Source organism: Gossypium raimondii, chromosome 12, assembly GCF_025698545.1.
Source record: "Gossypium raimondii isolate GPD5lz chromosome 12, ASM2569854v1, whole genome shotgun sequence".
NCBI lineage: Eukaryota > Viridiplantae > Streptophyta > Magnoliopsida > Malvales > Malvaceae > Gossypium > Gossypium raimondii.
Genome location: NC_068576.1, coordinates 40,828,741 through 40,850,571, shown reverse-complemented (window position 1 = coordinate 40,850,571; position 21,831 = coordinate 40,828,741). Strand labels below are relative to the sequence as shown.

General features: G+C 37.7%; 1 protein-coding gene across 3 annotated transcripts; it reads left to right on the top strand.

The window, feature by feature from the left end:
• Positions 1–1,183: 1,183 nt before the first annotated feature.
• On the top strand, positions 1,184–20,455 carry LOC105764150 (uncharacterized). 3 transcript variants are annotated; one of them, XM_012582643.2, is made up of 13 exons: positions 1,192–1,857; positions 1,958–2,687; positions 3,922–9,908; positions 10,151–11,718; positions 12,152–12,415; positions 12,775–12,995; positions 13,323–13,594; positions 13,866–16,905; positions 16,984–17,116; positions 17,372–17,895; positions 18,000–18,911; positions 19,505–19,681; positions 19,960–20,455. In XM_012582643.2, exons 1-13 carry the CDS (start codon positions 1,514–1,516, stop codon positions 20,155–20,157), a joined length of 14,370 nt encoding a protein of 4,789 aa, XP_012438097.1. In that variant the 5' UTR covers positions 1,192–1,513; the 3' UTR covers positions 20,158–20,455. The 3 variants fall into 3 exon arrangements, with proteins under 3 accessions (XP_012438099.1, XP_012438097.1, XP_052480965.1); XM_052625005.1 differs by lacking the exon at positions 1,958–2,687 and having other exon boundaries at positions 1,727–1,857; XM_012582645.2 differs by lacking the exons at positions 18,000–18,911; positions 19,505–19,681; positions 19,960–20,455 and having other exon boundaries at positions 1,184–1,857; positions 17,319–17,449.
• Positions 20,456–21,831: the final 1,376 nt, after the last annotated feature.

Genomic DNA, 21,831 nt, shown 5'->3' with positions numbered 1-21,831 from the left:
AGACAAATTAAACATGCAATCTATAAAATTCTTATCGTTAGTCTAACACATGCATCCAATCAATCGGTAAATCATGATAATTCATCGTAATAAACTTTTCTATTTCGGATTTGTGGTTTCACAACCACTGTTTCATTTAGGCCCTATTTCGAGATGTTACACGTGGCGCATTTAACTGCCATGTTAAACACATGTTATCAAATAACGATATTAAATAATTAAGTGGTATTTTTGCAATAATACAATAATGTTAGTGGCATCTTTGTAAGTTTTTAAAGTTCAATGGCAAAAAATAAAAATTAATCAAAGTTTGGTGGCATTTGGTGTAGTTTACCCTATAGTTTTATAATATAGTTTTATTTTATGTAATTAATGTAAAATAACATTATTCAAAATAATAACTACTGGTGCTGTGGTAAGATATATTGTACTCCTAAGTGGAGATGTATGTTTGAACCTTGAAAACAATATTGTTAGGAGGGTAGTTATGAATCCTAGACATGGATCATAAAACGAATATGAAGAATACAATTTTCATTTCATTGAAACTAAATTTTCAACATATAATATTTTAAATAATATAAGTAGGTAGGTGGTTTACTTGTCACTTAAATTAGAAATTATTAAGTCGATTTTATTTTATCAAAAGTAAAAATAAATTATTATTTTTGTAAAAATAAATATTTAAATTACAATATTTATCATTCATCTAAAACTATCCAAAATAATATAAAATATTATATTAATTAAAATAAATTAAAATAAATAATCTTTTATAAAATTAATATTTAATTTTATCAAAGAACGTAATTATATTCCATATGTATATTTACTAATATATCAAGTAATTTTAAGTAAAAATTCAGTACTTGATTACTTAATTTTGGAGTACTTTGATTTTTAATTCATCGAACATTCTAATATTGATTATTTTAAATATCAATTTTTAATTATCATAAATTTTTTATATTTAATATTTAGAGTTCTATTTGAGTAATAATTTGTATTTAATTATAATTTCTTTTAAATGTATAATAATTATTATAAAATTTAATTTATATTTATTTTTAAATGTGAATTTAGTTATATGTTAGAAATAAATAGGGTTGTTTGTTGGTAAAAGTTGATGGAAGTTTTGATTTTTTGTTGGTCATATAATGAATTTTCTGGCCGAGCCCCCCGTTTTTGCAATTCATACAGTAAAGAATTGAAGTCTAAAGTCTGGTTGGTTGACCGTACAATTTACGCTCACCGACGGCAAAACAATAATATATTAGTATTTTGGTTTACATCAACCAGAACTCGCACCGCCTTCGCGAACTTTTCTCTTATGCACAAATAAATTCCTTGCTTTTCCTTTCCCACCCCCAATTTCCATAAAACTCACCAAAAAGAATCTTTCTGGTTTACACGTAAATAAATCCATCTGCATGGCTTAATTCCGAATTCCTCTCATACAATTAAGACAAAGAAAACAAAAAACATCGCCGGCGGAACAGAAAAAAAATAAAGAATGGAATTGCCGGCAAGGGACTCGATTCTTCTAGAAGACTTCGGGCAGAAAGTGGACTTGACCCGGCGGATTAGGGAGGTCCTACTGAACTACCCGGAGGGCACCACCGTGTTAAAGGAACTTATTCAGAATGCCGACGATGCCGGCGCCACCAAAGTTCGTCTATGCCTTGATCGCCGCTCTCACGGGACGGATTCATTGCTGTCGGATTCTTTGGGGCAGTGGCAAGGACCATCTCTACTTGCTTACAACGACGCGGTTTTTACAGAAGAAGATTTCGTTAGTATTTCTAGAATTGGCGGGAGTAGTAAACATGGCCAGGCCTGGAAAACTGGCCGATTCGGGTAACCTCTCGCTCAGATTGCTTTATACTGATCTTCAGCTTCTTACCTCTTTCTGCATTCTATATATTTATTTGCTTTTTTTTTTGGGAATATTTTCTAGGGTTGGGTTTAATTCGGTTTATCACTTGACCGATTTGCCTTCGTTCGTGAGCGGCAATTACGTAGTATTATTTGATCCTCAGGGTTTTTATCTTCCCAATGTGTCAACAGCTAATCCTGGAAAAAGAATCGACTTTGTTTCCTCTTCAGCTCTTTCAATATACAATGATCAATTCCTTCCTTATCGTGTATTTGGTTGTGATATGAAAACTTCTTTCGCTGGAACTTTATTCCGTTTCCCCTTGAGGAATTCTGATCAAGCTGTCCGAAGTAAGCTTTCGCGACAAGCTTATTCGGAAGACGATATTTCCTCCTTGTTTTTCCAGCTTTTTGAGGAAGGGGTTTTCTCGTTACTTTTTCTTAAAAGTGTGTTGTGTATAGAAATGTATACATGGGATGCAGGAGAATCTGAGCCGAAAAAGCTTTTCTCATGCTCTGTTAATGCTCCCAATGATGAAATTATTTGGCACCGGCAGGCGCTTCTAAGATTGTCAAAATCAGTTGTTAACATTACAGGTAATGAGGTGGATGCTTATTCGGTTGAATTCTTGAGTGAAGCGATGGCGGGGACTGAATGTAGAAAAAGAATTGATACTTTTTATATAGTGCAATCAATGGCTTCTGCTTCTAGCAGGATTGGTTCTTTTGCTGCTACTGCATCCAAAGAATATGATATTCATCTGCTACCTTGGGCATCTGTTGCTGCATGTATATCAGATAGTTCATCAGATGTAATTTGCCGCTCTTAATATGTCCTACCCTTGTTGGTGTATTATTTTTGTTTTAAAGTATTATTGAATTTTTTTCTTTTTTGTTCTTCAAGATCATATGCCCTGAGTTGTCAATTTCATAATGTGTCCGCTATGTTTTGTAGTTTTATGCTGGTTTGGTTAATGGTAATAAATCTTTGCTTGTGTAGGGCACTGAACATGCTTGATATCACGGCCTTATAAGTTAGGGAGCCTGACATGCTTTTTATCCTGTTTGAACTAATTTTCTCTTGTATGGTACCATCGCAACATGGACTGAATTTCAAGGTTTTTGGTGATCTATGCACAAAACATCTAGCAATGAGCTTATGTCTTACAATAGGTTACCTTGTTTCTGATTCAGCGTAGGAGCATAATAGGCATTTGGTTTTACTAGAAACCAATTTGTAAAGAGTAGTGGCTTACATGGCCAGGCCAGCCTATAGTATGTTTTATAACTCTTGCGGAAATATGAGAGGAACTGTATTTTTCCTTTGTTATAATCCTAGATAGGTTACCTAAAAGCACATGTTTTAGTTGTTTTACGTTAACCTTATAAGCATTTGTATTTCATGTTTATAAAATAGTGAAGAAACCAGTATGTTGCATAATTTTTTTTAAAAGAACTTCTATAGAATGGGTTTCTATTCACAGGGTTTTGCTTTAAATATTGCACTGCCTATACTGTTGTAGACCTGAAGCAGCAAACTTTAATAGAACATATTTAAAAATCTATGGATGCCAGTGCCTTGGTGTGGAAGTGTTTATAAAATTTTGGTTGCTGTTGGAGAGTGGCTGAATACCTGAGTCAGCAAGTTAAAGCATCTGATGTTTGTTTAAAATAGCTGTGACTAATATATCAGCGTGAGTCTATCATGGTATATAAGTTTTTGTGCACACCTGCCTTTCTTACTTTTTATTGAGTTTTTTGGTTCCCTAGCGGTTATCCTTTCAAGTGAATTTGAATTCTATTCCTAACTACTGTTTATTTGGGCTTCTGAAATCATTTTTCTATCTTTGAAGATAGTTTGGTTTTAACTGAGAAGATTTGTTTATTATATTAATTGCTTAGTCTTGCATGTTCTATATAAGTATGTCTAAGTTCTAAAGCAGCAAGCAAAGTGCCCTTTTTGGTTTGACTGGTTTAGTACCTCTTACTTCAAACTTCATACCTGTCTTACTAAAATCTTATATTAATTTGATGCATTTTAAACAGAATGTTGCTCTGAAGCTTGGTCAAGCATTTTGCTTTCTTCCGTTGCCAGTGAGAACCGGGTTGACAGTTCAAGTTAATGCGTACTTTGAGGTCTCCTCAAACCGTCGTGGCATTTGGTATGGAGAAGATATGGACAGAAGTGGAAAAGTCCGTTCTATCTGGAATAGACTTCTTTTGGAAGATGTTATAGCTCCTATTTTTATGCAAATGCTGTTGGGTGTGCGAGAACTGCTTGGTCCAACAAACTCATATTATTCTTTGTGGCCCAAGGGTTCTTTTGAAGAGCCATGGAGCATTTTGGTTGAGAACATATATAAAAATATTAGTAATTCTGCTGTTCTGTATTCTGATCTTGGAGGAGGAAAGTGGGTGTCACCAGTAGAAGCTTTTCTTCATGATGGGGAGTTTGGAAAGAGTAAGGAACTTGCTGAGGCTCTGTTGCAGCTAGGAATGCCTATTGTCCATTTGCCAAGTTGCTTGTTTGATATGTTTCTGAAATATGCTACTTATTTTCAGCAAAAAGTGGTTACTCCTGATACAGTACGCCATTTTCTTAGGTCATGCAAAACTCTTATGAGCTTGAGCAAATCCTTTAAACTTGTATTATTGGAATATTGTCTTGAGGACTTGATTGATTCTGATGTAGGTGCATATGCCAATAACCTGTCATTGATTCCTTTGGCAAATGGTGACTTCGGTATATTTTCTGAGGGCACAAAAGGGGTTTCTTATTTTGTTTGTAATGAGTTAGAATACATGCTGCTTCAACAAATTTCTGATATAATAGTTGATCGGGACATTCCCCTTAATTTACTGAGCAGGCTCTCTGGTATTGCAAAGTCATCAAAAGCAAATCTTGCTGTTTTCAGTGTTCAGCATTTTGTTAAATTGTTTCCTAGATTTGTACCTGCTGAATGGAGATATAAAAGTAAGGTTCTCTGGGAACCAGAATCATGTTGTACTTTCCCAACTAAATCCTGGTTTGTGCTATTCTGGCAATATCTCCAGAATCAGGGTGAGGGGTTGTTGTTATTTGGAGATTGGCCCATTTTGCCTTCAACCTCGGGGCATCTGTATAGACCTTCTAGACAGTCGAAACTTATCAAGGCAGAGAAACTTTCTGATAGAATGCAAGGCATCCTTGTGAAGATTGGATGCAAGATACTGGACCCTGATTATGGAGTTGCACATCCTGATTTGTTTCATTATGTATCTGATTCCACTTTTTCAGGTGTTTTGGATTCCATTTTTGATATTGCCTCTTCAAATGGCAGCATAATACAAACATTTAACTGTAACTTGACAGCTGAAGAGAAGAATGAGTTACGGGAATTTCTTCTTTATCCAAAATGGTATGTGGGAGAACTTGTTAACAGTTCTAGAATAAAAAATTGCAAGAAACTGCCCATTTATAGAGTCCACACTGCAGAATCTGCTCAGAATTTTTGTTTTTCCGACTTAGAGAATCCTCAAAAGTACTTACCACCCTTTGGCATCCCTGAGTATCCTTTGGGAGGTGAATTCATTCTTTGCTCTTCAAATAGTGAAGAAGAGATTTTGTTAAGATTTTATGAAGTTGAGAGAATGGGGAAAGCTCGTTTTTACAGGCAGCAAGTGTTAAATAGAATAAAAGAAATGCATAATGAAGTTCGTGACAATGTTATGCTTTCTATTCTGGAAAACCTGCCGCAGTTATCTATTGAAGATGCATCTCTTCGAGATTACTTGAGAAATTTGGAATTTGTGCCTACCTTTACTGGTGCACTTAAATGTCCTTCAGTGCTTTACGATCCTCGTAATGAAGAATTATATGCTTTGCTAGAAGACTCTGATAGTTTCCCATCTGGCCCTTTTCAAGAATCTGGCATCTTGGACATGCTGCAGGGTTTGGGCCTTAGGACATCTGTAACTCCTGAAACAGTCATAGGAAGTGCTCAACAAATTGAGCAAATGATGCATGAAGATCAGCACAAGGCGCATTCAAGAGGTAAAATACTTCTTTCTTATTTAGAAGTAAATGCAATGAAATGGCTTCCCAATCAAGTAAGTGATGATCAAGGAGCTGTAAACAGAATATTCTCACGAGCTGCAACTGCATTTAGGCCTCGCAACATGAGATCTGACCTGGAAAAGTTTTGGAATGATCTCCGTATGATTTGCTGGTGTCCAGTGTTAGTGTCTTCTCCATTTCAAGCTTTACCATGGCCTGTTGTATCATCCAAGGTTGCTCCCCCAAAGCTTGTGAGGTTGCAAACAGACTTGTGGCTTATTTCTGCAAGCATGCGAATACTCGATGGTGAATGTTCTTCAACAGCGTTGTCCTATAACCTTGGATGGCTAACTCCACCCGGGGGGAGTGCAATTGCTGCCCAGTTACTTGAGCTTGGAAAAAACAATGAGATTGTGAATGAACAGGTGCTCCGTCAAGAGTTGGCTCTAGCAATGCCAAGGATATACTCTATATTAATGAACATGATTGGTTCTGATGAGATGGATATTGTAAAGGCTGTTTTGGAAGGGTGCCGCTGGATTTGGGTTGGAGATGGATTTGCAACTTCTGATGAGGTAGTTCTTGATGGTCCACTTCATTTGACTCCTTATATACGCGTTATACCAATGGATTTAGCAGTTTTCAAGGAGTTATTCTTGGAGCTTGGTATTCGAGAATTTTTGAAGCCTTCTGATTATGCTAATATTTTAGGTAGAATGGCTGCCAGAAAAGGTTCCTCTCCACTTGATGCTGACGAAATCAGGGCAGCAATACTGATTGTTCAGCATCTTTCAGGAGTTCAGTTTCATGAAGAAGTTAAGATCTATTTACCAGATGCATCAGCGAGGCTACACCCTGCTAGTAATTTAGTTTATAATGATGCCCCCTGGTTTCTCGGATCTGATGACTCCGATACCTTATTTAGTGGCAGATCTGCTGCAGTCTTGAATGCAAGGAGTACTCAGAGATTTGTTCATGGAAACATATCAAATGAGGTAGCAGAGAAGCTTGGTGTCTGCTCGCTTCGTCGAATCTTGCTTGCTGAGAGTGCTGACTCTATGAATTTGAGTTTATCTGGAGCTGCTGAAGCCTTCGGTCAGCATGAAGCCTTGACAACAAGGCTCAAACATATACTTGAAATGTATGCTGATGGACCTGGAATTCTCTTTGAGCTGGTTCAAAACGCTGAGGATTCAGGAGCTTCTGAAGTGACCTTCCTTTTGGATAAAACTCAATATGGAACATCTTCTATTCTGTCTCCTGAAATGGCCGACTGGCAAGGCCCTGCCCTTTATTGTTTTAATAATTCTGTATTTAGTCCACAAGATTTATATGCAATATCTCGTATTGGTCAGGAAAGCAAACTTGAAAAGCCTTTTGCAATTGGAAGATTTGGACTGGGCTTTAATTGTGTTTATCATTTCACAGACATTCCCATATTTGTTTCTGGGGAAAACATCGTAATGTTTGATCCTCATGCTAGTAATTTGCCAGGGATCTCTCCATCCCATCCTGGACTGAGAATAAAATTTGTAGGGAGAAAGGTTTTAGAACAGTTCCCTGATCAATTTTCTCCATTTTTATATTTTGGCTGTGACTTACAGCAATTTTTTCCTGGCACTCTTTTCCGTTTCCCTCTTAGGAGTGCTAGTGTTGCATCACGAAGCCAGATTAAAAAAGAAGGATATTCCCCTGACGATGTCATGTCTCTATTTTCTTCTTTCTCTGCTGTTGTTTCAGATGCTCTACTTTTTCTTCGTAATGTGAAGTCTATCTCCATTTTTGTGAAGGAAGGAGCTGGTCATGAAATGCAACTTATGCATCGTGTGCAGAGAAACTGCATTAGTGAGCCACAAACGCATTCTGATGCTTTGCATCAAATGTTTGGCCTTATTGATGCAAAACGACACGGTGGAATGGATAAAGACCAACTGTTGAAGAAATTGAGCAAGTCTATAGATAGAGAGTTGCCACATAAATGTCAGAAGATTGTGGTGACCGAACAGAATTCGTCTGGTGTTGTGTCACATTGTTGGATAACTGGTGAATGTTTAGGCAGTGGACGAGCTAAAACCAACCGTTCAGTAGCTGATGACAAGATTCATAAATCAATCCCCTGGGCTTGTGTTGCTGCACATATACAGTCTGTCAAGGTGGATGGAGAAATTTGTGATGTCTTTAGCCAGGAAAACACTTGTGCTGGTGATATTTTTCAACTTTCTATGGCTTCCATTCAGGATAGGAAGAACATTGAGGGGCGTGCCTTTTGCTTTTTGCCATTGCCAATCAGCACTGGTCTTCCAGCTCACATTAATGCATATTTTGAGTTGTCATCGAATCGTAGGGATATCTGGTTTGGTAATGACATGGCTGGTGGTGGGAAAAAACGGTCAGACTGGAATATTTACCTGCTTGAAGATGTTGTTGCTCCTGCATATGGGCACTTGCTTGAGAAAATTGCTTCACTGGTTGGTCTGTCTGAGTTGTTCTTTTCATTTTGGCCAACAACAACAGGATTGGAGCCATGGGCATCTGTGGTACGGAAACTTTATTGTTTTATTGCCGAGTTCGGTCTTCGTGTATTGTATACAAAAGCTAGAGGGGGACAGTGGATTTCAACAAAACAAACTATTTTTCCTGATTTTACCTTCCATAAAGCTCACGAGCTGGTTGAAGCATTATGTGACGCAGGTCTACCTCTTGCAAATGTTCCCAAACCAGTAGTAGAGCGATTCATGGATGTCTGTCCATCATTACATTATCTAACACCTCAGTTTTTAAGATCTCTGTTATCTAGGCGAAAACGTGGTTTGAAGGACAGGAATGCAGTGATCTTGACCCTTGAATATTGCTTGCTTGACTTAAAAATTCCTGTTCAAGCTGATTGTTTGTTTGGTTTACCGTTGTTACCTCTCGCAGATGGGTCTGTTACAACATTTGAGAAGAATGGAGCTGGTGAAAGAATCTATATAGCAAGGGGGGATGAGTATGGTCTTCTCAAGGATTTACTTCCGCAACAATTGGTTTATTGTGAACTTTTGGAAGTGGTTCATAGCAAACTATGTGATATGGCCCAAAGTGAGCAATCAAATCTTTCTTTTCTATCATGCCATCTGCTTGAGAAGCTGTTTTTGAAATTACTTCCAGCTGATTGGCAACTTGCAAAAAAGGTAAGCTGGGTTCCTGGTCATGAAGGACAGCCAAGTTTGGAATGGATAAAGTTGCTGTGGAGCTATTTGAATTCATGTTGTGATGATCTCTCCATATTTTTCAAGTGGCCTATATTGCCAGTTGAAGATAATTATCTCTTGCAACTAGTTAAAAGTTCCAATGTGATTAAAAATGATGGATGGAGTGAGAACATGTCTACTTTGTTGCTAAAAGTTGGTTGTTTATTTTTAAGGCAAGACATGGGAATACAACATCCACAGCTAGAACTTTTTGTCCAGTCTCCAACAGCAAGTGGAATACTAAATGCATTTCTAGCAGTGGCCGGAAATGGAAAAATGGAGAGCATTGAAGGGCTTTTTGCTGATGCATCAGAAGGGGAGCTGCATGAACTTCGTAGTTATATTCTGCAGTCAAAGTGGTTCCATGAAGAGCAGATGACAGACCTGCATATTGACATCATTAAGCATATTCCTATGTTTGAGTCATATAGAAGTAGAAAACTAGTCAGCCTAAATAAGCCTGTTAAATGGCTCAAACCCAATGGCATCCGCGAGGATATGCTAAATGATGATTTTGTGCGTGCAGAATCTGAAAGAGAAAGAATCATCCTTACAAGGTATTTTGATGTTACAGAGCCATCAAAGGTGGAATTCTATAAAAGTTATGTTCTTAATCACATGTCAGAATTCCTTTCACAGCAGGGAGCTTTTCCTGCCATTTTACATGATGTGAAGATGCTAGTTGAGGAAGACATCTCCATCAGATCTGCGCTCTCTACAACACCTTTTGTTCTAGCAGCAAATGGTTCTTGGCAACCTCCATCCAGGTTGATACATTTAAATATCTTATTTGTTTCCAATCAATATCTTTAATTTTCTTATCTGCTGCAAGTTTGCAAGGTTAGCTTTAGGCCAATTAATTTGCAATGTTACCGAAGTTTACTTCCACCTAGTCACTTAAAAAGGCTTTTGTTTCTGCAAGAAACCCATATGTGCAATGATTTGTTTTTTTTTAGCATCACTTGAAGAATTCCCTGTTATCAATTTCTCTCTGTGATGTTCTTTGCAGGCTTTATGATCCCCGAGTCCCTGAGCTACAAAAGTTGCTCTGTAAAGAAGTTTTCTTTCCTTCTGAGAAGTTCTCGGGTCCTGAAACTTTAGACACTTTAGTCAGCCTTGGACTTAGAAGGACTTTGGGTTTTATTGGTTTTCTTGATTGTGCTAGATCTATTTCCACGCTGCATGAATCTGGGGACCCCGAAGCAGCAACTTATGGTAGGAAGTTGCTTCTCTATTTAGATGCTCTTGCATGTAAGCTTTCATCTGTGAGAGAAGGTGATGTACAGAGGGCCATCTCGAACAAGCTTCCGGAAAATTATCCAGCATCAGAAGGCAATGGCAGTGAGATGCCAGGGGACCTAATTGATCTGAATAGTGATCTTGTATGTGGTGATGCAGTTGCTGTTGACTTCCCTAAAAGGGAGGAAACCATTTGTAAGGATGATATAGACATTGACAATGTTATAGGCAACTCGATGGATGATATGCCTGAAGAAGATTTTTGGTCTGAAATGAAAACCATTGCTTGGTGCCCAGTTTGTGTTAATCCCCCTTTTCAAGGACTCCCATGGTTGAAACCTACTAGCCATCTAGTATCCTCGAGCACTGTGAGACCTAAATCACAGATGTGGATGGTGTCCTCAACCATGCATATTCTTGATGGTCAGTGTGACTCATTATACATACAACAAAGACTTGGTTGGATGGATCAGCTGAACATAAATGTTCTTTCCACACAATTAATAGAGCTGTCTAAGTCCTACTGCAATCTGAAGTCACATTCTTTGGTGGAGCCTGATTTTGATGCTGCACTGCAGCAAGGCATCCCAATGCTTTACTCTAAATTGCAAGAACATATTGGTACTGATGATTTTATGGTGCTGAAATATTCTTTGGATGGTGTTTCCTGGGTTTGGATCGGAGATGATTTTGTTTCTCCAAATGCACTTGCATTTGATTCTCCTGTGAAATTTACCCCTTATTTGTATGTTGTCCCATCTGAGTTAGCAGAATTTAGAGACTTACTCTTGGAATTAGGTGTCAGGCTCAGTTTTGATATTTGGGACTACTTCCATGTTCTACAACGCCTACAGAATGATTTGAAGGGGATTCCTTTGTCTGCTGATCAATTTGGTTTTGTCAACTGTGTCCTTGAAGCCATTGCTGACTGTTCATCAGACAAACCCTTTTCTGAGGCTTCTAATTCTCCTTTGCTAATTCCAGACTCATGTGGTGTTTTGGTGCCTGCTGGGGAGCTGGTGTATAATGATGCACCATGGATTGAAAATAGTGCCCTGGTTGGCAAACGTTTTATACATCCAAGTATCAACAATGACTTAGCAAATAGGTTGGGCGTAAAATCGCTCCGCTGTCTCTCTTTGGTAAGCGAAGATATGACTAAAGATCTCCCGTGCATGGAGTTTGCAAGAATAAGTGAACTTCTGTCTCTTTATGGCAACAATGAATTTTTGTTGTTTGACCTACTTGAGTTGGCAGATTGCTGTAAAGCTAAGAAGCTGCACCTAATATTTGACAAGAGGGAGCATCCTCGCCAGTCTTTGCTGCAGCACAACTTAGGTAATGAATCTACCTCTTAATTTTTCTAAGTTTGTTGTTGAATATGTGATATGGGACTTTTTTCCTCAATACGATGGAATTTGCCTTTAGATGTTTCTTTTGTCACACTTCTCAGAATTGGTCCATTAGGCTATGGTAGATTTTTTTGTGGTTGCAAGTGTTGCATAGATCATTGAACCCACAGGTTAAAATGAAAATTAATTTATAACATGCTTGGAAGGAGCTATAGCGCTGCAAACTTGTCTCTACAAAGTCATTTACTTCTGAAATGGTAGGTGCAACTTTTTGTACTGGAAGTAATGAGTATCTTCTCCTTCAGTGAGTTTTTCGTATTCTGTATTTTGTAGTTCATTTTTTGTAACAACTTGCCCAGCTTTGTCTTTGCTTGTCAACTGAATGGTATTCTGAATATTGTATTACTTTACGAGTGTAGTTGAATTTCAAGGGCCTGCCTTGGTAGCTATTCTGGAAGGGGCCAGCTTGAACAGAGAGGAGATAAGTGGTCTTCAGCTGATTCCTCCATGGAGACTTCGTGCTAATACTCTAAACTATGGTTTGGGATTGCTAAGCTGTTACTTCATTTGTGATCTCCTGTCTATCATCTCTGGTGGCTATTTCTATATGTTCGATCCTCGTGGTGTAGCACTTTCTGTATCGTCAAACCAGGCTCCGGCAGCAAAAATGTTTTCTTTGATTGGTAACTTTGTTCTTCCTTTCCTATTCATTTTCTCCTTTGTCACGCTTATACTTGATTTGGTATGTCTTTGCTATCAGAAAATAGAAATCATTTGATTTATGTTTTGACTACCATATGTCATTCATTATCGAGATAGAACAATTTAGTTGTAAGCCCAGTATGTTATTTGGATGAAGTTTTGTGGGCTAATTATTTCATAATGATGGGTTTAGCCTTAATGATGGCCCTTGCCTTATTCCATTTTCCCTCCTTTCTTAGACCACATTCTCTCCCCGAGATTTAGATGCTGTCTGAGATTTTACCATTTTATCTTTGTCCACCTATGCAAGCAGTTTGAAATGCAAACTTCTGATTTGCAGGTACCAGTTTGACTGAAAGATTTCGTGATCAGTTTATTCCGATGCTAATTGATCAAAAGATGCCATGGTCATCATCGGACTCTACAATCATTCGCATGCCTCTATCACCAGAATGCTTGAAAGATGGACTTGAATTGGGATTGAATAGAGTAAATAAAATAATTGACAGATTTTTGGAGCAGGCATCAAGGATTCTTATTTCCTTAAAGTCAGTTTTGCAGGTAAAGTTTCTTTGTCTTTGTATTCCATTTTTCAACTAAAGCAATGGACATTTCTATCCAAGGATTGTACTTTCCTTGTTCATTTTGTTTATTCATGGAGTTGATGGCCTGAGAAGCCCAATCAGGAGTTTCAAAGCACTCGAGCTGTTCTTTGCTTGGGACAGTAATTACTTGGCCAAGTGCCACTGCATCATTCCAGTCTATCTATTTAGTATGATTTTTTTATTTATTTTATGTTAGGGAAGAAATAAGGAATTATGTGATAATTTACCTGCTTGTACCATTTTCTTCTAAAGCATTAATTATCATCTAAATTCAAACATCCAGGTGTCAGTTTCAACATGGGAGGAAGGAAGTACACAGCTTTGTCAGGATTTTTCTGTTTTTATTGATCCACCATCAGCTATATTGAGGAATCCATTTTCTGAAAAAAAGTGGAGGAAATTTCAAATATCCAGGTTATTTAGCAGCTCAAATGCTGCTGTTAAATTGCATGTGATTGATGTGAACTTATTCCAAAAAGGAACAAGATTTGTGGATAGATGGCTCGTTGTGCTCAGCCTGGGATCCGGGCAGACCAGAAACATGGCCCTTGATAGGTATGCTGAAGGGTTTTATTCTCTGATTAGTGAATGGCATGCAACACCCTGCTTCCCCTTCTTCCCCAAACTTTGTTGACTACTTTAAATCCATATAAATATGTTGTGCTCTATTTGTTGGTTTGCAATAGTTCAAAATGTTTTCTCTTGATTCAGAATAAGAGAAGTTGGCATTTTCTCTACATGCATCCTCTTTTTCTTTGCCTCTTCTACCTAAGAAATATCAGCAGTGTTCTTGATGTTCTTTAACAGTCATCATTTTTGTTCTTAGGCGCTATTTGGCCTACAATTTGACACCAGTTGCTGGAGTTGCTGCTCATATATCCCGCAATGGCCATCCAACTAATGGTCATCATACAAGCTCCATAATGACTCCTCTTCCTCTGTCTGGTGTTGTAACGTTGCCAGTCACTGTTCTTGGATGTTTCCTTGTGCGCCACAACGGTGGTCGCTATCTCTTTAAATACCAAAATAGTGAAGGATTTTATGAGGTGCAGCCTGATGCTGGAGACCAGTTGATTGAAGCTTGGAACAGAGAACTTATGTCCTGTGTTCGTGATTCCTACATAGAACTGGTAGTGGAAATGCAGAAATTAAGGAGAGATCTTTCAACTTCTAGTATTGATTCAAGTTCCGGTCAGGCGGTTGCTTTGTCTTTGAAGGCTTATGGAGATCAGATTTATTCCTTTTGGCCAAGGTCTAATGGTTATGTACCGAGTGATGTAGCTGATGATGATAGTAAAGTATCGTCAGCTGAAGTGCTTAAAGCTGATTGGGAATGCCTGGTGGAACAGGTTATAAGGCCTTTCTACACCCGCCTGGTTGACCTACCGGTTTGGCAGCTGTACTCAGGAAATTTAGTCAAGGCTGATGAAGGTATGTTTCTCTCCCAGCCTGGCAATGGGGTGGGTGGTAATTTGCTTCCTGCTACTGTTTGTAGCTTTGTGAAGGAACATTATCAGGTGTTTTCAGTTCCGTGGGAGTTGGTGAATGAAATCCATTCTGTGGGAATTACAGTTCGAGAAATTAAACCTAAAATGGTCCGTGATCTTTTGAAGGCGCCATCAACTTCTATTGTTCTTCGATCTGTTGATACTTTTGTAGATGTTCTCGAGTACTGCTTGTCTGACATTAAGTTCCCAGCATCATCAAATTCTCATGGAGATGATATGTTAGTAGATCCCTTTAACCCAAATGCTTTTATTAGAGTCACCAATGAAGTGGGTATTGGATCTGACTCCGTATCAGTGTCTAATGTGCGGACTTATCAAGGTTCCTCTCAGAATGCAGCCATTTCAGGTGATGCACTTGAAATGGTAACAAATTTGGGGAAGGCTTTATTTGATTTTGGCCGGGGTGTTGTTGAGGATATTGGTAGGGCTGGAACCTTGGGTGAGAGGGATGATGGAGCTGGTAGCAGTAACAGCAGGAATGGTAATGGAGACCTGAGACTTTTATCGATAGCCACTGAGGTCAAGCGCTTACCATGTCCAACTGCTACAAATCATTTAGCACGCTTGGGGGTGACTGAACTTTGGTTAGGAAACAAGGAGCATCAGATGTTGATGAGGCCATTAGCAGCTAAATTTGTCCACTCAAAAGTGTTGGATAGGTCCATTTTAGAAGATATTTTTTCAAAACAAGCCATTCAAACAACACTTAAACTGAAGAGTTTCTCATTTCACTTAATGGCTACTCATATGAGATTGCTTTTTCATGATAACTGGGTCAATCATGTTATGGAATCAAATTTGGCTCCCTGGTTTTCCTGGGAGAATACGTCAGGTTCTGGTGGTGAAGGTGGTCCTTCCCCTGAATGGGTAAGAACCTTTTGGAAAAGCTTTGGTCAATCATCAGACGACCTTTCTCTCTTTTCTGATTGGCCTTTAATTCCTGCATATCTTGGTAGGCCAATTTTATGTCGTGTAAGGGATTGCCATCTGGTCTTCATTCCACCTCCAACAGATCCAATATCTGGGAATGGTGTCATGGATGCAGCTGCAACACAACATGATCTAACTGGAGTTTCTGTCAATCAAACTTCTGAATCTGATTCAATTCGACAGTACATTTCAGCTTTTGAAATATCTAAAAGTCGTTACCCCTGGTTGGTATCATTGTTGAATCAATGCCATATCCCTGTTTTTGATTTTGCTTTCATGGATTGTGCTATCTCTTGCAACTTGCTTCCTGCATCCAGCCAATCATTAGGGCAAGTTATTGCCTCCAAGCTTGTCGCGGCTAAACGTGCTGGCTTTTTACCTGAACTCACATTGTTTTCTGCTGCTGATCGAGATGAACTTCTTAATCTTTTTGCTCTTGATTTCTCTAATAATGGGCCCAGATATGGAAGAGATGAACTTGAAGTGTTGTGCTCATTGCCCATCTACAGAACAGTTTTGGGTTCTTTCACAGGTTTAAACAACCAAGAACATTGTATGATCTCATCAAATTCATTCCTTAAACCATGCAATGAGCACTGTCTGTCGTATTCAACAGATTCAATTGAATGTTCTCTACTTCATGCTCTTGGGATCCCTCAGTTGCATGATCAGCAAATTCTGGTGAGGTTTGGTCTGCCTCGTTTTGAAGAAAAACATAAGAATGAACGAGAAGATATACTGATTTATCTTTATACGAATTGGCAAGATCTCCAAGCTGATTCTTCTGTAGTTGAAGCTCTAAGGGAAACTAGTTTTGTTAGGAATGCTGATGAATTTTCTTCTGATGTATACAAGCCTAAGGACTTGTTTGATCCTGGGGATGCTTTACTAGCATCAGTATTTTCAGGTGAGAGGAAGAAATTTCCAGGTGAAAGGTTTAGTACAGAAGGGTGGCTCCGTATTCTACGGAAAGTAGGCCTTCGAACTGCTACAGAAGCTGATGTGATACTTGAATGTGCTAAAAGGGTTGAGTTTCTTGGAAGTGAGTGCATGAAGTCTACTGGGGATTTTGATGATTTTGAGACAGATATGACCCGCTGTCGTGGTGAAGTCTCTATGGAAGTGTGGACTTTGGCTGGGTCTGTTATTGAAGCTGTGCTCACAAACTTCGCTGTCCTTTATGGAAATAACTTCTGTAATCTACTAGGGGATATTTCTTGTGTACCGGCAGAACTAGGCCTGCCAAATGTGGGTGTGAAAAGAGTTCTTGCTTCCTATGGTGAAGCTATTCTATTGAAGGACTGGCCTCTGGCTTGGAGCTGTGCTCCTATTCTCTCTAGGCAAAATGTTATTCCTCCTGAATATTCGTGGGGAGCACTGCACTTGAGGAGTCCTCCGTCCTTCGCTACAGTACTAAAACATCTACAGGTATGAAACTTCACCTTTGCCTTCTTTTTATTCCACAGAGCTTCATGTCTAAACACACAACTAACAAGAATTTGACAGATTATCGGGAAAAATGGTGGTGAAGACACTCTTGCTCACTGGCCTACTGCATCAGGCATGATGACCATAGATGATGCTTCTTATGAAGTTTTGAAACATTTGGATAAAATATGGGGCTCCCTCTCTTCTTCAGGTTGCTATGTTCCTCTGCTGTCAACTATCTCTAGAATGGAATGGGTTTATAGCAACTCTTCAAATTTCTTTAGTTTCTTTGAGAGCATCACTATATTTATATTTTCCTATAGCTATTTGGTTTGTATTTTCATACTAGTTCAATTATACTGATAAGTTCATTGAATCTTGGTTTATGTAAGTTTACCTTTTGCACATCACAGTGGTGGAATTATATGGTTAGAAGACTAAAGCAATGGAAGTTTGGCTTATGCAGATATAGCAAAGCTGCAAGGAGTGGCATTTCTGCCTGCTGCAAATGGAACACGCCTGGTGCCAGCTAACTCTCTTTTTGCACGTTTGACCATTAATTTGGCCCCATTTTCTTTTGAGCTTCCTTCTCTCTATCTTCCTTTCATGAAGATTCTTAAGGATTTGGGACTTCAGGACATGCTATCAGTTGCTTCTGCAAAAGAGCTTCTGTTAAATCTACAGAAAGCATGTGGATATCAGCGTTTAAATCCAAATGAACTCCGTGCTGTGATGGAAATTCTATATTTTGTCTGTGATGGAACTGTTGAGGCAAATATGCTTGATAGGCTTGACTGGAAATCAGATGCTGTACTACCTGATGATGGTTGCAGACTCGTTCATGCAAAGACTTGCATATACATTGATTCATATGGCTCTAGGTTTGTTAAGCATATTGACACTTCTAGGTTAAGATTTGTTCACCCGAATATTCCTGAGAGAATATGCAGAGTCTTAGGCATCAAAAAGCTATCTGAAGTTGTCACAGAGGTATTTTGGTCTTGTTCTGTTGAACTTTTTAGTGATTTTTTCGTAGTCTCGTACAATGAAAAATATTAGAGCATCTGTGTTAATTCATATGCTTGTGTTTGCAGAAACTCGATAATGAAGGCAATTTAGAGACTTTGGATGGTATTGGCTCCATCCCATTAGATATTATCAGAGAGAAGCTGTTAAGCAGATCCTTTCAGGGTGCTGTGTGGACTCTTGTAAATAGTATAGCTGGTTATCTTCCAGGAATTAACAATATGGATTTGGGAACTACACATAGTTCTCTGGAATCTATTGCAGACAAGTTGCAGTTTGTTAAGTGCCTTCATACCCGTTTCTGGCTCCTATCAAGATCTCAAGATATTACCTTTGTATCTAAGGATTCTGTAATTCCAGAGTGGGAGAATGAATCTAGACATCGGACTCTTTACTTCGTTGACAAGTCTAAAGGCTGTATTTTGGTTGCTGAGCCTCCCACTTATATCTCTGTTCTTGATGTTGTTGCAACTGTTGTAAGCCAGGTTTTAGGATCCCCCATTCCATTGCCTATAGGATCTTTGTTTTCATGTCCTGAAGGATCTGAGGCTGCGATTATTGATATTCTGAAACTTCATTCTGACAAGAGAGAAGAAATTGAAACCACTAGTAACAATTTGATCGGCAAAGAGATAATGCCTCAAGATGCTCTTCAAGTGCAGCTTCACCCATTGAGGCCATTTTATAGGGGAGAAATAGTGGCTTGGCGGACTCAAGATGGAGAGAAGTTGAAATATGGTAGAGTTCCAGAGGATGTCAGACCTTCAGCAGGCCAAGCCCTCTATAGATTCAAGGTAGAAACAGTACCAGGAAAGACTGAGTCTCTTCTTTCCTCTCAGGTTTTCTCATTTAGAAGTGTATCGATGGAAAACAGTGCCTCCTCAGCAGTCTTGCCTGAGGATAATCCTGTTATAACTGACAACAGGGCTCACAATGAGATGCCAGAAAGTTCTGAACGAGGCAGAACTAAATTTTCTCAGGTTTGGATCTCTGTCTTGCTACCTTCTATGCTTTTATTAGTTTGCTCTTGTGATGCTTGAAATATGATAATAACTGTTGCTTAATCTAATTACATAAAGCCATTTGGATTCTGTATTCGTATTGTCTCTTGCGTCACTTTGGTAATATCCCAACTCCTTCAGAATACTGAACTTGAGCACTCCTGCCCAAGGAGTTGCCAGGTAGTTTATAAACTTTTCGATGGAGTGGTTCAGGTGGCTAATAGTTTATATACATGTGTTTGAAAGGGGGGGGGGTGCATTTGAGTTGTTGTGGCAACTTAGCAGCAGCCTCTTTGCTTCTTGTAACCAATTTTTTTATTCTTTTAAATCCATCTAGGGAAAGAAAAGGAGAGTAATTTAGATAAAAAGCTACAATTTGGAACTTAAATTTATTTAGATATCTCAGTGCTATATCCGAATTTATTCAAATAAGTCTGGCATCATATGGGATTTAAGCAACTAAGCAATTTATTGTATCCTTGTTCCATGGCAATCATTAGTGGTAATGGACTTTACTGTTCTCTTTTATTGTATAGCAGCAACTAATCAGATTGTGTTTATCTTCAATGCAGCCTATTAAAGAGCTCCAGTATGGTCGAGTGTCGGCTGCAGAACTGGTTCAGGCGGTTAATGAGATGCTGTCTGCAGCTGGAATCAACATGGATGTGGAGAAGCAGTCACTACTGCAGCAAACTATAACCCTTCAAGAACAATTAAAAGAATCCCGAACAGCACTTCTGCTTGAACAGGTTCAATTTTTGCTATGTTAAAATGGTTTTGCAAATTCCAGCACCATAATTTGTATTTTAAAACCCCATGTATCTCATCACATCCACACCTTGTAAGGTATTGCTTGTTTTGGTCCGTTCAGTCTCATGGTTGTCAGTCTGAACATTTCAGAGTTGAACTTTAGAACACAGTCGATGTAGGGCTTTATGGTTCCTGTTTAGGATCATGATCCATAGCTAATGGTGCTTGAGTGGTGGTATTAGAAGATAAGTATTTAATGTTGCCGCCAAATTTGCAGGAAAAGCTTGATGTAGCTGTAAAGGAAGCCGATACAGCAAAAGCAGCATGGCTTTGCCGGGTTTGTTTGAGCAATGAAGTTGATATGACGATAGCTCCTTGTGGCCATGTGCTTTGTCATAGATGCTCATCTGCAGTTTCACGATGTCCATTCTGTCGGATCGAGGTCAAAAAAACGATCAGAATTTACCGGCCATGACGATCTCAAAGTGCTTTAAGAAGTTATATGGGATTTATGTCCTCAAGTCCTATAAATATAAAAATGCCTGGTATAGTTTCTCACCCATGTTTGATCTGATAAGGCAATAATGAGGTTGGACACAGCTGCAAAATCTCAGTTGTGACATTTATTAGGGGATTTGATCCATTGAATATGTTGTATGATTTGTGTATGCTTCTGGTGTAAATATTAACACAAATACAAACTATTCAAGTTGAAATTTTAAATGTGAATACTTGCGTAAATGTATATCAATCATCTTAATTCTTTGGTCAAACCTGATTCACTGCACTGTTTATATATGTTAATAAAATATTAATAAAATATATTTTTATGTTAATATTTATTTTTTTTATAATTAAACTTGAATTTAAATAATATTTATTATTCAAAATTGAATTTGAGTTGGTCAATCTTTTATCCAAGCTAAAGTCAATCCCAAAAACTCTTTCAGCTACTGAAGTTCATGTACCGTAAAATAGTTTTTCGCAGCAGAGCTCACGCAAATTCATCTTTTAGCATTTATTTGTCTATAATTCTATATCTGTGATAGGTAATGTTAAAATGACTATCTGAGTCTAAAGAAATGTAAAAATAATAATAATAAATAAATAAATTTAATAGTATTAAAATAAACTTAAGAGATTTATTTTTCCTCTCGTTTTCCTAATGTTCATTTTTCATTTTAAAAAACAAAATAACAACTCATTTTTATCTTAAAAACATTTTCACCCAGTTTTATGGTTTTTCTTCTTTCTAATGATATTAAATCATTGTTTCTCTAGAGCTGGTAAAATAGGCTTGGGCTGAAAAGTTCGTCTGTGTTGATTCGAGCCGTAACGGTTTGTGTTGGTGACAGGTCCGAGTTTGAGAAAATTTGGACTTGACAGAACTTGAGCCTGAGAAAGCTCGAGCTTGTAATAGACTCGAGCTCGAAATCGATCTAGCCTAAGCCTTAGAAAAATCTGACTTAAAATTTAAAAAATTCGACTTTATAACTAAATAACCAAATAAACTTTAATAAATAATATAATTTTACGATGTTACTTAACAATAGAAAAAATAATTAATAATAATTTTTATGTTGAATTATAGTGAAATGAATTTAAGATAAAATATTTTAGTATCATAATTATATATGTATAATAAATATATAAGATTAATAATTATTAAAATTTTGAACTTCAAAGCCAATATAATAACATATTATATAACTATTACTGAAATCGAAATTGGTTACCAACCCAACCTTAAATGATATATTAAATTATTATATTATTAAATGATATACACTAGTAGTGTATTTTTTTTATTTCTTAAGTAAACTTAAAAAATTGACATGTGTCTCTTTTTTTAAATTTTTTACTATACCCTATGAGATACTTGTCAATCCCTTGACCCTGTTTGTGGAGTCTAAAAACTTCATTGGTAGTTTACCAAATAATTTCCCAATTACAAATACACAATATAATAATATATTATAATTTATTGGTTTAATTATGTAAACATGTCGATTTTAAAACGAAATGAGGGTTTTAGGTTATTTTTTCCAAAATTTAAGGAAATAAGTTATTTTTGGATAGAAAAACCGAAGATGCGTCCTAGGAAAAACACTTTCTAAAGAACACTTTACAAAATACGTTTTCTTTTAAT